At 25.4% G+C, this 14,050-nt stretch overlaps 4 protein-coding genes across 4 annotated transcripts; 1 reads left to right on the top strand and 3 right to left on the bottom strand.

The window, feature by feature from the left end:
- Nucleotides 1-3,088: 3,088 nt before the first annotated feature.
- On the bottom strand, nt 3,089-3,940 carry OCT59_018128 (uncharacterized protein). The gene is made up of 3 exons (XM_025317998.2): nt 3,729-3,940; nt 3,442-3,535; nt 3,089-3,354 (listed from the first exon to the last, which is right to left on the bottom strand). Exons 1-3 carry the CDS (start codon nt 3,892-3,894, stop codon nt 3,303-3,305), a joined length of 312 nt encoding a protein of 103 aa, XP_025177148.1. The 5' UTR covers nt 3,895-3,940; the 3' UTR covers nt 3,089-3,302.
- A 539-nt stretch (nt 3,941-4,479) lies between these two features.
- OCT59_018127 (uncharacterized protein) lies at nt 4,480-7,456 on the bottom strand (the record flags this gene model as incomplete). Its single annotated transcript, XM_066148554.1, has 14 exons — nt 4,480-4,672; nt 4,743-4,848; nt 4,916-5,056; nt 5,135-5,215; nt 5,292-5,421; nt 5,505-5,635; nt 5,719-5,845; nt 5,915-6,043; nt 6,123-6,257; nt 6,334-6,396; nt 6,480-6,621; nt 6,694-6,809; nt 6,930-6,968; nt 7,043-7,456. 14 exons carry the CDS (start codon nt 7,454-7,456, stop codon nt 4,480-4,482), a joined length of 1,947 nt encoding a protein of 648 aa, XP_066004472.1.
- Nucleotides 7,457-7,645: 189 nt separating this feature from the next.
- OCT59_018126 (uncharacterized protein) lies at nt 7,646-9,990 on the bottom strand (the record flags this gene model as incomplete). Its single annotated transcript, XM_025326225.2, has 1 exon — nt 7,646-9,990. The coding sequence occupies one exon, from the start codon at nt 9,988-9,990 to the stop codon at nt 7,735-7,737; it is 2,256 nt and encodes a 751-aa protein (XP_025177150.2). The 3' UTR covers nt 7,646-7,734.
- Nucleotides 9,991-12,043: 2,053 nt separating this feature from the next.
- Nucleotides 12,044-13,353, top strand: OCT59_018125 (uncharacterized protein). The gene has a single exon (XM_025318000.2). The coding sequence runs from the start codon at nt 12,176-12,178 to the stop codon at nt 12,839-12,841; it is 666 nt and encodes a 221-aa protein (XP_025177151.1). The 5' UTR covers nt 12,044-12,175; the 3' UTR covers nt 12,842-13,353.
- The last annotated feature ends 697 nt before the right edge of the window (nt 13,354-14,050 follow it).

Here is a 14,050-nt window from a genome sequence, read left to right as displayed (position 1 = left end):
CAATATTTATTATAATATCTGCAAAATTTTGGATGCTAATTTCTTTAAGAATCAACTGTATTTGTTAAATAAAAAACTTAGCAGTATGACTTTCTTCTGAAAAATTACCAATTTTTCAAAAAATATCCTATTCATTATTAATTAATAATAAAGCTCTAAAGAAATTTACCTAAAAGGCTCGCCTAAACCTCTCCAAAATTCTACGATTAGTTTTTCCAAGATTTTTACTATAAAGGCTTTATTATACAGAAAAGGCGCTAGCATTTATAATAAGTTTCAACAGGTTTCACTTTTCTCCAGAGTTTCACCAACTTTTTAATAAGACTTTCATATAGTTTTGGCAAAGTTTTGCTATTTTGGCATTTTGCTAATTTGCCAAAACCCCCTAGTTTCTCCAGCAACCTTAAATTTACCTGATAAACTAATTCAATTATCTGTAATTTAATTAAAATTTGAAAAAAAAAAATAATTAGTATTTAATAGAATTTAAAAAATTTTAATTTTATAACTTTTGTATATACTTATTTAACATTAAATAACTTTTTTTTTAAACAACTTATATAACTTTACATTAACCTGTAAGATTTCTATATTAATATAGTATTAGCAAGTCTTTCTATTTGGTAAATTATAATTTGATCTAAGCTGCTTAACAATTCAATAATAAATGGATATTCAACTAAATACCAAAATAAATCACAATATATAAATGTCTTGATAAAAATTATATTAATGTCTTCTTTTTATTTTTTACTTAAATCTAAACTTTCATAAAAATTTTTCAATAATTTGATCATTATTTTGCTATTTAACATTAGTTCCAGAAAATATTTCCTTATAATTGAATGGTCTATCTTTAATAAATAATTACTAATTATATATTTTTCTATTGTTATTATTTTTTCAAGTTGAAAAGTCTGCTTACAACTTTATTAAAAATTGCCAATTTTTTGAAATATTTTTATATAGACCTAGATATAATGGCTTTTAAAGTAAAATTTTAAAATATATTAATATATTTAAAGTATTTTTGAAATTTAAAATATTAATATAATATTAAAGTTAATTATATTGTAATAATAAAATAATAATAAAAGCATTAAAAAATTATTGTAATATTATTATTTTGAATTATTTTATAAACTTAAATATAATACAAATTATACAATTACAAAATAATAATAAAAGTATATTAATAAAAACATTTTGATGTATTAAATGTATTTTAGTGTAGATCCCGTGATCACCTGACTAAACGAAGTCTATCTACAGAATCAAATGATCATTTGATAGTGCATACATGAGGTACTATTGGTATGACGAGTGGTTTGTAGTTATTAGGGAATTTACTTTGTATATTTTTTCTATATTTTTTACTTTAATAAAACTGCAAATACGTTTTGGAAAAAAAAAAAAATGTATTTTAGTAGTATTTTAAAATTATTATAAAATCATTTCAAAAATTGGCTATTTTTAGTAAAGAAGCTAAATATAATGTCTTTTATCTATTTCTTTTTCTTATTCAAAAAATCTTCATATTTATTAACTTTTTATTAATAAGTAGACAATAAGAATTACATGTAAGAAAAACAAATTTTAATTCAAATTTTTATTGATAATTCATTATTACTTCATATAGAATTAATTATACAATAATTAAAAAAAATAATTTAAATACTAATTTTCACAGATATTGCTACCGATAAATATAGTAAGTTATAATACTAACTAAAATCATTTATAAATTATTTAATTAAATAAAAATACCATTTATTTATTTATTTTATTATAATATATCTTTGATAAACCCTTTTTTGCAGTTTGTTTTTAAATTTCTTAAGTTTATTAATTATAATATAATAGATCTTTTGATTACTTTTTTCAAATTATAAGAGATTGTATAAGAAAATCTGTTTTACATATAATTTACTTATATAGGAAAAATGGCTAATTAATAGTGCACTTAAAATAATAATGGTTTATAAGTTAATTATATTAATATAACTTTTGGTTATATATTTTACATTTTGTAATAATTTATTAATTTTATATTAATAAATTTATAAATATACTGTAATTTTCTTTAAAAAAAAAATATTAATGCAAAAAAATTCAATAAAAAATTATAATTATTACTACTAAACTTATTTTTTATAGTATATAAATATATATAATTCTTTACTTTATTTTAAATAATAAGTAATAATTAGAGCTTTGAATCTAAACTGACATTAAATTAATTTTTATTTATTTTTAAAGATAAGTATTAAAAATTTCAATATTAATTTTTAACTATTTTTAAAGATAAGTATTAATCACTATTAAAAATTTCAATATTAATTTTTTTATTAAAATTTTTATTTACAATACTTTATATTTTACTTATTTGAAAAAATAACTTGTATTTAATTATAAACTTTTTTTCTTTATATTTTTTTTTAAAGTATAAATATAAGTAGTTTGGTTTTTTTACACTTTTAATTTTAAAATCATTATAAGTAAAAAAATTAAACAAAAAAACAGTTCTTTAAATTATTGTTATAATTCTAGTTGTAATAAGAAATAAAAGAAGTAATCAAATTGCTTTATTTTGTTTTATTAATTTATAAAATTTGCATTAATGCAAAAATTATGAAATCTTACTTTAATTATAATAAAAAATAAAAAAACAACTGAATTACTTTATTCTGTTTAATATTTGCAAAAAAAGTAAAACTTGAAAAATACTAATAGTTAAAAATTAATTAATACAAACTGATACATGTTTAATAATTGGAAGGCAGTCAGTAGAAATAAAAATTTTAAGATTTTTGGTTATTAAGCTAATTTTGTTTCCATGACCATGATTGGTGAAGTAAACTGATAAAAAAAATTTTGACCAAAATTTGGATTTCCCCCTTTTCTACTGACCACCTCCCAATTGTTAAACTATACTTAAATTCAACAATTAATTTCAATCTTTTATTACTAGATAGCTACCTTAATTACAGTAAATTTTCAGTTATCTTTTCTTCTTAAATATAATGATTAGTTTTATTCTGATATAGCATTGAAATTTTCTATTTATATCAGTATTTTTTTTTTATTTAAAGAAAATAATTCAATGTAATATGATCTTAAAATAATAAAAAAAAAGGAATATTTAATGTATTATTATATAATGCAAAATTAAATATTACTTTCTGAAGCAAATGTACATATTAGACATTATGGAAATATCAATTAACTAGAAAATTGCTTTATTAAACATTTATAAAAAAAAGCTATTAAGCATTTTTATATATCTCTATTAAACTTTATTATTAAATTTTCATAGGCATTGGTGAATTACCACTATCTTTTGTGATTTCAGCTCTGATATAAATTAATTAAAATCAATAAATAAATTAAATCAAAAATTAAATGTAAGAGTAAAATAGATAAATAAAGTTGTCAATTAACCTTAATTGTTTAGAGAAATCGTCTTCAACATCCTCATCATCCCAGTTATCTTCCCATAAATGAGTTTCTTGATCTTCTTCTGTTTCATTCCAGTCTATATATATTAAGCATGAAAAGAATTAATACCAGTAAAATGTTTTAAAAAGCAACTAGAAAAAAAAACTAAATTTGCTTATTAAAATACTACTACTCTTGAAAGTTATTATGTATTAAAATATTAACAAAAATTTATTTTGCATTATTCTAATTATATCATAATGATTACCATTCCTATCCTATCACTTTACCTTCAGCAATAAATTCTTCAAATTCGTCGTCTTCTTCTAAAGCACCGAGTTGTGGTATCGATTCTTTTTGTGGCTGAGCCTGTTGTTGTTGTTGCTGTTGCTTATCACCAGTATTATTATCAACTTGTGATACTTTTGATGGGGAACCCGGATTATTTGAAGACATTACGAAAATTTTTTTTCCAACGCTGGTTTTTTTTTACGGTGACCAAAGTCCTTTTTTATTAGATTATTACGTAATATTTCAGAGGCTTAGAACACGTGAATAGATTACGCGGATTACGCGTATTTCCAAATTAATATTATATTAAATTTTAAGCTAACGTAGTGCTAACGTTACAAATTAGCAACTTTATAAGTTATAACCATTAGACGAGAACATAGAATAACATTAATCTAAGTTACATAAATTTTTTAATTTTTAATAAAAAAGTTTTTTTTGTTAATGAACATTTTACCCCATAAAGAAAAAAAACAAAATAAATGACATTTTTTTATTACCTTAAGAAGGTAAACTTTTGATTAAATTTAATAAAAAAAAAAAAATTCAAAACCCATTAATTAATCAAATTTTCCATACACCTCTTATTATAAATTAATAATAAATAATTAATTAGAATTAATAAATATTTATGAAATTTTTTTAATTTTAACTAAAATAAAATGTTCATTATTTATCTCTTTTTATCAATCAATACATGATATTTTACCACCAGGATAAATTATCAAATTAATTTCTTCAACAATTTACTTATTCCATCACAAAAATAGAACGATAACTCATTAAAATTGTTTCTACAACTTTGTATTGCAAGCCCATATCATTAAGTCCTGCAGCATCATTTTGTGAATGATCTGGAAGTGGAGTTCCCATTAATGTAGGTCCAAATACTATACTAAGATTGTGTTCATTCATCTTATTATATTCTTGGTTTTCCACCACTCTGTAAAATATCAATATTCGTTAGAATATTTTGCACAATTTTTTGTAAATGATTAAAAAGATTATCTTACTTGTTTAAGTGCCCCATAAGATATTTTAGGGTACTATAATTCGCATCCGGAAGATTATTGACACGTTCATGGAGCGCAAGAACACGTTTCTTGTCATCAGCAATTTCTTGAATTAAATAATTACTAATTAACATTTATTCTTTGAATCCTTGCACAAATAACAAATAACTCACTTGAAGCATTAACAAAATCTTGATACATTTCTCTAGTAAAGAGTGGGTCAGGTAATTCACGAAACCATAATTTCAAAACTCCAGTGACATTATTCACATCTGCAAGATGTTCTTCCGCATTCAAATCAACCGCTTCCGCATCTATTATAAGTGTATGAATTCTTAATTACTCAAAATTGTTCACTACATATAATTAATATACATTTTTTTAAACCCTACTTCTATCAAATAGTGCTTGTAATCTTTCAATATGTGATTTTACTCCCGAAAGGCGATAAAGGCCTTGACTTCTCAACCCCCCTTATAAAATATCTGTCAGTCAATAAACCAAACGAAATATGAAATACACAAATATTTAATTTGTTGGTAACCTTACCAGACTGCTCAATCGCCTCACAACATTTAACCAATATTAATGGAATTTCTTGACCGTCTCTTTGCATTTGTTCGGCCAAATCTACACCAAAAATATTTTTGGGATTCATGATATTAACAGCTTGCTCAGACTAAAAGTGATAAAGATGAAATGTAAATAGATAATTTATACAAAATATCAATACCTTCAAAATAAGTTTTAATTAATAAATACCATGTTATATTGATCGTATGGAATGTCAAAATTAATTATCTTTCTTCTTGTTTTTGCACCATAATTCTGGACATACGTATGAAAATCCGCATCATTATTGATTTGCTCCACGATTTTACGTAAAGCAGGACCTTCAGAGAAAGAAATTCATAAAATTATTTTAAAAACATAAACTTTCGAGAGAAGATCCATTTTCCTTTGTTTGCATAGTTACCATCAGCTTCATTAACTGGAGTTATAACTAATGCATCACTCATCATGGTATTTTCAAATAGGTAAGAGTATCGCGCTAGATGATATTGGAGACCTATATCACATTCATCGGCGGTATCTTTAAGGGACTATTTTTTTATTAAAGAAAGGTCGTATAAATATTTCAAAAAATTGTGGAATAAATTCTTTTATATTACCGTAATCATGCGGGGCAAATGTACTTCATAATAATCGTGTCGTGTTGCATTTGTAGAATTTAGATGTTGTTTATAAGTGGCGTTAGCAGCTTCTGCTTTATTTCTAGCATCCTCTTCCATTTTAACTAACTAAAGAACATTTTCATGATAAATGATCAAATCTAATTTATTTTCTCATTAAAACTTCAAATAAAAAATATGATTGAACCTGTGTTGGTGACTTTGATTGCTTAGAGAATACTTTTGTTAAAGTTCTTGGTTTTGAAGTAGTAGGGATATCTCCATTCTTTTGTAAAAGAGTACGTTCCCAATCCTCGCTGTGTGATTCATACTTTCCTCTTGCCTGTAAACATAATAAAGAAACGACACTTATAATTAGAAATTTTGAGGTATTGTTGAATAAAGATTTAACAAATCACCTTCTCTAAGGCTGTTTCTGATTCTTGAATTGCTTTTTCATGTTTATGACCGGAATCTTTAAGCTATTTTAAATTACAAGAATATATTTTTAATTAAATCATAATTTTTATTTTTGCTATACTATAAATAATTCGAAAAATCCTACATTCTTTCTTGATTTGTCTGTTTCTTTGTAAAGAACAGACACATCTTCAGATATTTCTTGAATGGCAGCTGCAAATTTAACTCTATTTTCCCCTATAGATTCATGCAATTTTAACATATTCATCCAACTTTCACCATATGATCTGATTATAAAACAAATCACAATATATATTAATTACCATGTGAAAACTAAAAAAAAAAGTGAAAAAACTAACCCTTGTTTGGTATCATTAGTATTATGGCTTTCTTGTAAACTTCTTGACATTTTTATCATCATTCTTCCATATTCTTCTTCGAGTGAAGCTCTTTTTTTCAAAAAAGTAGCTACTTCCTAATAAAATAAAATAATGCAATCACTAATATTAACATTTAAATGTAATTAAATATTAATGAATTTAATTAATTGATCTTAAAATATAAAAATTGTTATACATGCTTTTGCTGATATCACATCTTGTTTAACTCTTTCCAGTGCTATACTCAGACCACCCTAATAAAAAAAATAATTTTTTTTTAGGTTATTAAGATTCAGATCAAAATTTATATGTATTAAATTTACCATACATCAAGCTCACAAAGCATCTTTATGATTCCTTGTGGATTATTTGCCCTCTCTAAAACATCAGAACATAAACTTTCTTGATCTCCGGTATGACTTGTTTCCACAGTTTTAAAGGAATTAACTGATGCTACATCAACCTCTTGAGCTAAAGGATAAGGTATTGAGGGAAGTGAGGGAGGTATGGTATTTTCTGGTGTAGGCATTATATTAAAATTATTATTATTTGTTACTTCGGAAGTCTGATTTAATTTTTCCTGTGGGTGAACAAACATGGAGATTGGTCGCGACTTTTTTGGAGAATTAGGTGAAGAAGAGTTTGAAAACTGTTCGTAACTAATGTTATGTGAATCTAGAGAGCTTGCTTTACGTTGACGCTCAGCGTTTTGTATCAGATCCTTTTCAGAAAATGAATCCATTTTTGTAAAAATAATGTCTTTGGCGTGGCGCGGGAAGTTTTGAACCTGAAAAAAACCGGTTCGTAGATCCTCGATTCCTTGATTGATCCGCTTTACATTAGCATATAATGTATCGATCATTCCGGCTAAGAATGATCAGCTAATTTAAGCAAAAATTTATTGTATAACACAATAAGTAAGTTAGATTTATTAAGCTTTAGTTCATTAAATTATTTATTAATTCATTAAAAATGATACCAAAATTGTACTAAAAATCACGACCTAATCATGATAAAATATTAAGTTATCCTTGTAAAACTGTGTATCTTTAAATCTCGATATTTGGCTTTGCAAGCATGTATTGTCCTAGAAGGAAATTCAGCAGCAATTTTATTCCAATCAACTGGATACGATTTCGTTAGCGCTAATAATTTATCTTCTTCATACTTCGTCCAACTCATATTTGACCTCTTTTGATCCTTTTTATATTTTGCATCTATTCGATAATTTTGTTCATTTTCAGAGTAGAAAAGTTCTGGGTAGTTACGAATATGAGTCTTAATAGCAAGACTCGTTCTTCCAGGGAAATATTGAGAAATATATTCAAAATTGTTACCATGTTTTTGCAATAATTCTTTCAGCAATTCATTTTCTTCTTTATTCCAAAAAGCACGATAAAAGGACCGGTAATTTTTATTCAAATTATCAGGAAAATCTTCTAAATGCTTATAATAATAATCAAAAATTTGTTGGTATGATTTTTTTGGGAAAAATTTTTTGATGAACTTCCAATTGTTTCCTTGTGATGCAATAAGATTTTTAAGTAATTCTTTTTCCTTTTCCGTCCAATTGGCCGTATTTTTTATTTGTAATCCGAATAATACAGAGGGGAAAATTTCAGGATATTCATTTACAATGTCCTTAATTTCATTTGGATCTTTTTTTATATGACTCGCAATTGCTTCCCAATCAGATCCATGATATCTGAGAAGTTCCTGTAAATGACATATTTCGAGTACATCCAATTTATAATTAATTTTCTTACGCGCATTCAATAGTACGAAATCTTTAAGATAACATGCAGCGGGAGCCCTTCCAGGGAGTTCTTCCGATATTTTATACCAATTAGATGAATATTTTTCCTTAAGTTCATATAATTTTTTTACTTCTTCATACGGCCAATAAAAAGAGCGTCTTTTGCGTTTTTTTGAATTTATAAGATTTGATGTCGAAACATTTTCATCCGAATACGTAGATCCATAATCTTCAATATTACCAAGTACTTCACGTATAATTGTCCAACGTTGCCTATGAGGAAAATACTCAGAAATTTTTTCCCAATTATATCCATTAGTTTTTATCAAATATTGTAAAATTTGTTTCTCACTTATTGTCCAAACTCTTGATTGAGGGGAAAAAGGTGAAAACCAATTTGCTGGTGTCATTCCTGATACAAGAATCGGTAATATTTGCCATTTCCCATATTTTTCTATTAAAAGATCTAAGAATTGTATTACTTCTTTAGGCCATTTATGAGGTACTAGAGCGGTCACCTTATTATTCCAAGTTGACCAACTAGCATAAAATTTTGAGCTACAAGAAAGTGGTGATCTTCCTGGAAGGTATTCTGAAATTTTTTCCCAATTAAAACCATATATTTCAACTAATTCGTTTAATGAACGTGTTTCTGATTCACTCCATATAGTTGATGACCTAAACCAGTCTGCAACTTTTCCTGAATGAAGTGCAGGAAGATCTAACATATGTTTAGAAATGGCTCTCTCTATAGATTTAGGAGTTCTATGAGGTAGTTCTTGTGAAATTGCATCAAGATTTCGTCCATGCTTCATAAGAAGTTCATTAAGGGATTTTAAATCATTATCTGTCCATGTTGATCCTTTGTATCGTTTTATAAATATTGGGTCACTATAAAGGGATGGGAATCTATCTGAATTATCTTTTACAAAACGTTCAATATCAAGTGATGATTTATCGGGAAACAATTTTGCAATCCTGCGCCAATTACGTCCATTTTTTTGAATTAAAATGTTTATTTGATCAATTTCATCATCTGTAAATTCAGGTAAATCCATAAATTGGTAACTAAAATTGGAATCTTGTTGTCTTCTTATCTTTTCATATTGAACTTTACATTCTTGTGGTGTTTTGTCAAACATATATTGAGAAATTGTTTCCCAGCTTTTACCATACTTTTCAACAAGGTTATCTAAAACTTTTGTTTCTAATCTAGACCATGTTATAGCACGAAATCCTCTATTATCTTTCTCAATTATTCTATCTTTATCGTTTGAGAATTCTCTCAAACCTGATAAATCTTTCAATTCTTCTGTTTCTTCAACAATATTTACATTATCTATTTCATTTTTTGTAGAGAATGTTCTTTCAAAAAAATTTAAATTTCCTTTCGTATTATTTATGTAAAAAGTTGGTTTATGAAAACTTTCATTATAGCAAACTTCACGTATATAAAATAATCTAACTTGGTTAAAAAATGCTATATTTTTTTGATTACAAAGTTTCTTAAACAAAGTCATTATTTAATCATGCTTTAATACTTATAAATCGAAATTAAAAATACGCCAATTTCTATTTAAAAATAATTAAAATCAAGGAAAAAACAACAAATAAATCGAAAAGAAAAATAAAAAAATATTAAAAAATTATTGCTAAGCCACTCATCAGTTTATATTAGATAATCAATTTTGCAGATCGAAATTAATATAAATTGAATACACAAAAAAAATTTTTTACTTTTCTTTCTATGGTCATAATATTATAAAATATGGACATTTAATTTGCGAGTATTTTACCGCTTCAATAAACATAACGTAAATATTATAAATGAATTAAATAGAGAAGTTGGATTTACTATTTACGAAATCTGTTAATGTGAAGTATATTCATTTATTATTTAAGAATTTTTTTTTTTTTTACATGATACAGTTGATGTAATCATCATGCTTAAAACCTTCACCTTTGGATAAGGCATACTAAAGAAGATTTATTTTTGTAATATTTCAAGCTTGGATGAGATGACTAGAGATCAATATCTATTTGGTAAATAAATTACGTTATATGATAAGGTACATAAAAAATCTTGGTAATAGTTATTATTAGAACTGAATGATGTAATTTTTTATTTGAATTTCTTCACATGACGGTGTAGAATCGAATGAATACAAAAAAATAATTGAGCTTTTTAACCCTGACAGTTTATCAAACAACATTTTTTTCTTATGTCACGACTTCAATCGAATAATTACTAATTCGTTCTTTCTAATTTTCAGTTTTTTTCGGGAAATCTATAAACCATGGAGAAATGATACCGAACAAGATAGATTGGCGATAATTACTTTTTTGAGGGTCACATTAATCGAGTTTTTTTTGTCATCTGAAAATCTACCAGAAGATAATTGTATCTAGAGTTTATTTTATCATTTGAATATCTACCGAAAGAAAATGAATAATAAATCCACATGGTATTTTAAGTGATGAACCGGTTATTTATACCCAAAATTGGTGGACAACCACCTTAATATTTTAAATTGATTATTGTCATTCTTTTGATAAAAACTCATGGTTGGGTGATTGATAGGCAGCGTACTACCAACGATATAAGCCAGGTGACCTTGTAGACCTTGTAGATCAATAAATGTGCAACCATTAAAATAATGACACGCTTCAGATCCATAAGAACGGAATTTTACGTAAAAATTATACAATTAAAATCTAGTTTCAATGACTCATTTTTGTTGTGATAGACCTTGTGACTTTAATATTATGCGCCCGATAATGTGATGATAAGAAACATCGCGTTTTAATTAATAATATAAACAAATCTGGTCTCTTAAGGAGAAAAATTAAAATAATAATTGCGTTATCTTTATGCATTCGTTTCTTTGTTTCATTTTAAGGGACACGAGATAAACCACATTTTTTTGGGGGGTACATCACATGGATCGACTAAAAACTTGCGGAAATAAATATAATAAATATGATAATTATATAAGCAATATAAGCAATATGTGTAATATATTTGATCAGATATGTTAGATATGACAGATATGACTATATAATAAATAAAAATGACGCTTTTTAATGTTATCATATCAGACAGATATTACAGGAAATTTCAGAAATTTCTAAGCTGCGCGTATGCTGCGCAGATTACTGCGTTTTGTTGTTTTTTGTTTGTATACCAATTATACCAATTATCGTAAATTAAAACGCAGCATGGTAACTGCGGAGAATAGAAAATTGGAAAAAAATTTTGGAAATTCTGGTATTCATTGTAGAAATTAGTTTTGTCATACAAAACTGCACATCTAAAAATAAACTGCTGTATTAATTGCTATCCAAATTAGGGATTATATATAAGAAAGACTGATTAGAATAATTATTATTAATTTGAGTAATTATGATAAATTTCCGCAGGGGAAAAAGGAGATTCCGTTTACAATATACAATATAAATAAATTTTCCCGCGCGGCGCATATTCTTTTGTTCACGGCCGATGATATTTTTTTTTTTGCAACAATGTACTACAAATTTAATATAAATGCATCCAATTTTTCTCATGCTTGAATCATATAACTAATAAAATCCCCCTTTGAAAGCTTTTTCTTATCTTATTAAATAAATAACTTTACATTTTCTTCTTTCTCCAAGGAAAAAAAACACACACACGTATTTTTGATATACTTTGACATAGATATTATTATGGCCGAAAATTGGGAAGAAATCAGCGAATGGGATATTGAAGAGGATATTGACTTGGCTCAACGTATTACAGTCCACTCTGTTCATTCTGTAGATGATGAAGAAGAATTTCAATTTATACAAGCTCATAAAAATCCAACATACGCAGCCGCTGCTAAATGGGGTGAACGTAAATCATCATCTAACAACGATAAAGTCAATATAACAAATAAAATTTCATCAGAGAAGAAATCTTCTTCAACTTCTTCAAAAGGCGATGATAAAGAGAAGAAATCTTCTTCAACCTCTCCAAAAGGATCAAAAAATGATGATAAAGAAAAGAAATCATCTTCCTCTTCAAAAGTTGTGAAAAACGACGAATCCGAAAATGACATATTAAAAGGCGATCATGACGTAGATTACGAAACCTCAGTATCATCCAAAAATTGGAAAGAAACTCGTCGTAGTAATACCAAACTTCATAAAATTTATTCCCAAAAATTGATGTCTAGTTTAATTTCTGACGCTGAATTGGAATCTAATCAAAATTTAGTTAAAGGGGACACTAATAGAGATCCTGAATTTAAAAAATATAAACTATTAAAAAAATCCATGGCTTTAAACAAAAAATACGCTGAAAAATCTAAAAGTGATAGAAAAAATTTAGAACGTGTCGAAGTTTGGTAAATTTTATAAACTTTAAAAATTTTTAATAATTAAAATTTCTTAATTTGTAATATTTTCTTTAGACATTTAAACGAAACGTGTTATTTTTTTTTTGTTGTAACTTTACTTTTTTTTTTAACGCGTGTTTGTTTAACTTTTCATCCTCCTTCATACAATTTCTCTTTATTCTCTATTTCTTTAATTTCGTTCATCCCTTTCCATACAGTAAATAGTAGATTTGAATATATATGACTAGCGATTTTTATATATATATACACTTTTTAGTAGGCACATTTGCCTTAATAATATAGTAGTTCTTAAAAAAATAAAAGTTGGTGGATCGCACTAACAATTGATATTTGTAATATACAGTATTTTTCTATTTTCATTTATTGATATTTTGATAGTTAATGGACAAATCACGATATAATGTAGTTAGAGTTGTAGTTAGAAGTAGTTAGAACATTTGTTTATTGTATCAGATAGCAATGTAAAATTATTAATTAATAAACATCTCGTTGATTTGCCGGGAGAAAAAGAAAAAGTGAAACTCGAAGATTTAATAGGTATTTCTAAAAGTGGGGGTTTGCGACTATCACACATGCGCTTCATCTTTTAAACTACTTTACGTTAGAATTATGGATGGTTTTTATAACTTTTCTACGCTTTTTTATATTTTCAGTTTTGGTTTAAAGGAAGACAGGAAGATAAGGGTATTAATTCCACTTTGTAAATATTGTAGTGCTATTATGTTTTTTTAGAAAATTGAGTAAAAATGTAATTATAAATTAATATGAAAATGGTATTTTATATGACGAATAAGTTTACATTATTTTAAATCAACCAAGTTTTTTAATTATAAGATTTTAATTATTATAATATATATAAAATACTGTAATTATCAAAAGCATAAATTTAGTAAAGTTTTAATTTATTATTCTCTTCTAATTTTTTTTAATTGGTGTTTGGTGTTTAATAAAATATCTATTTTTATATAATAGTTGAAGTTTTCACAAAAAAAAAATTAGAACTTGCTATAGTGTTATAAGAGAATATATAATTTTTATTTGAATTCATTTTATTTGGTATCTCCTGTATTTTTACTTTGAGTAAGAAAAACAAATAATATAACCTTCTTTTCAGAATAATAATAATTCTTTAGTATAAAATAAAAAGAACTTTTTTTATAAAAAAATTCTATTTTTTATATTAGCTACTTTTGTTTTATAA

Source organism: Rhizophagus irregularis, chromosome 27 (genome assembly GCF_026210795.1).
Source record: "Rhizophagus irregularis chromosome 27, complete sequence".
Lineage (NCBI taxonomy): Eukaryota > Fungi > Glomeromycota > Glomeromycetes > Glomerales > Glomeraceae > Rhizophagus > Rhizophagus irregularis.
The sequence above is the reverse complement of the archived record's forward strand: the minus strand, read 5'-3'. Positions and strand labels throughout refer to the sequence as shown.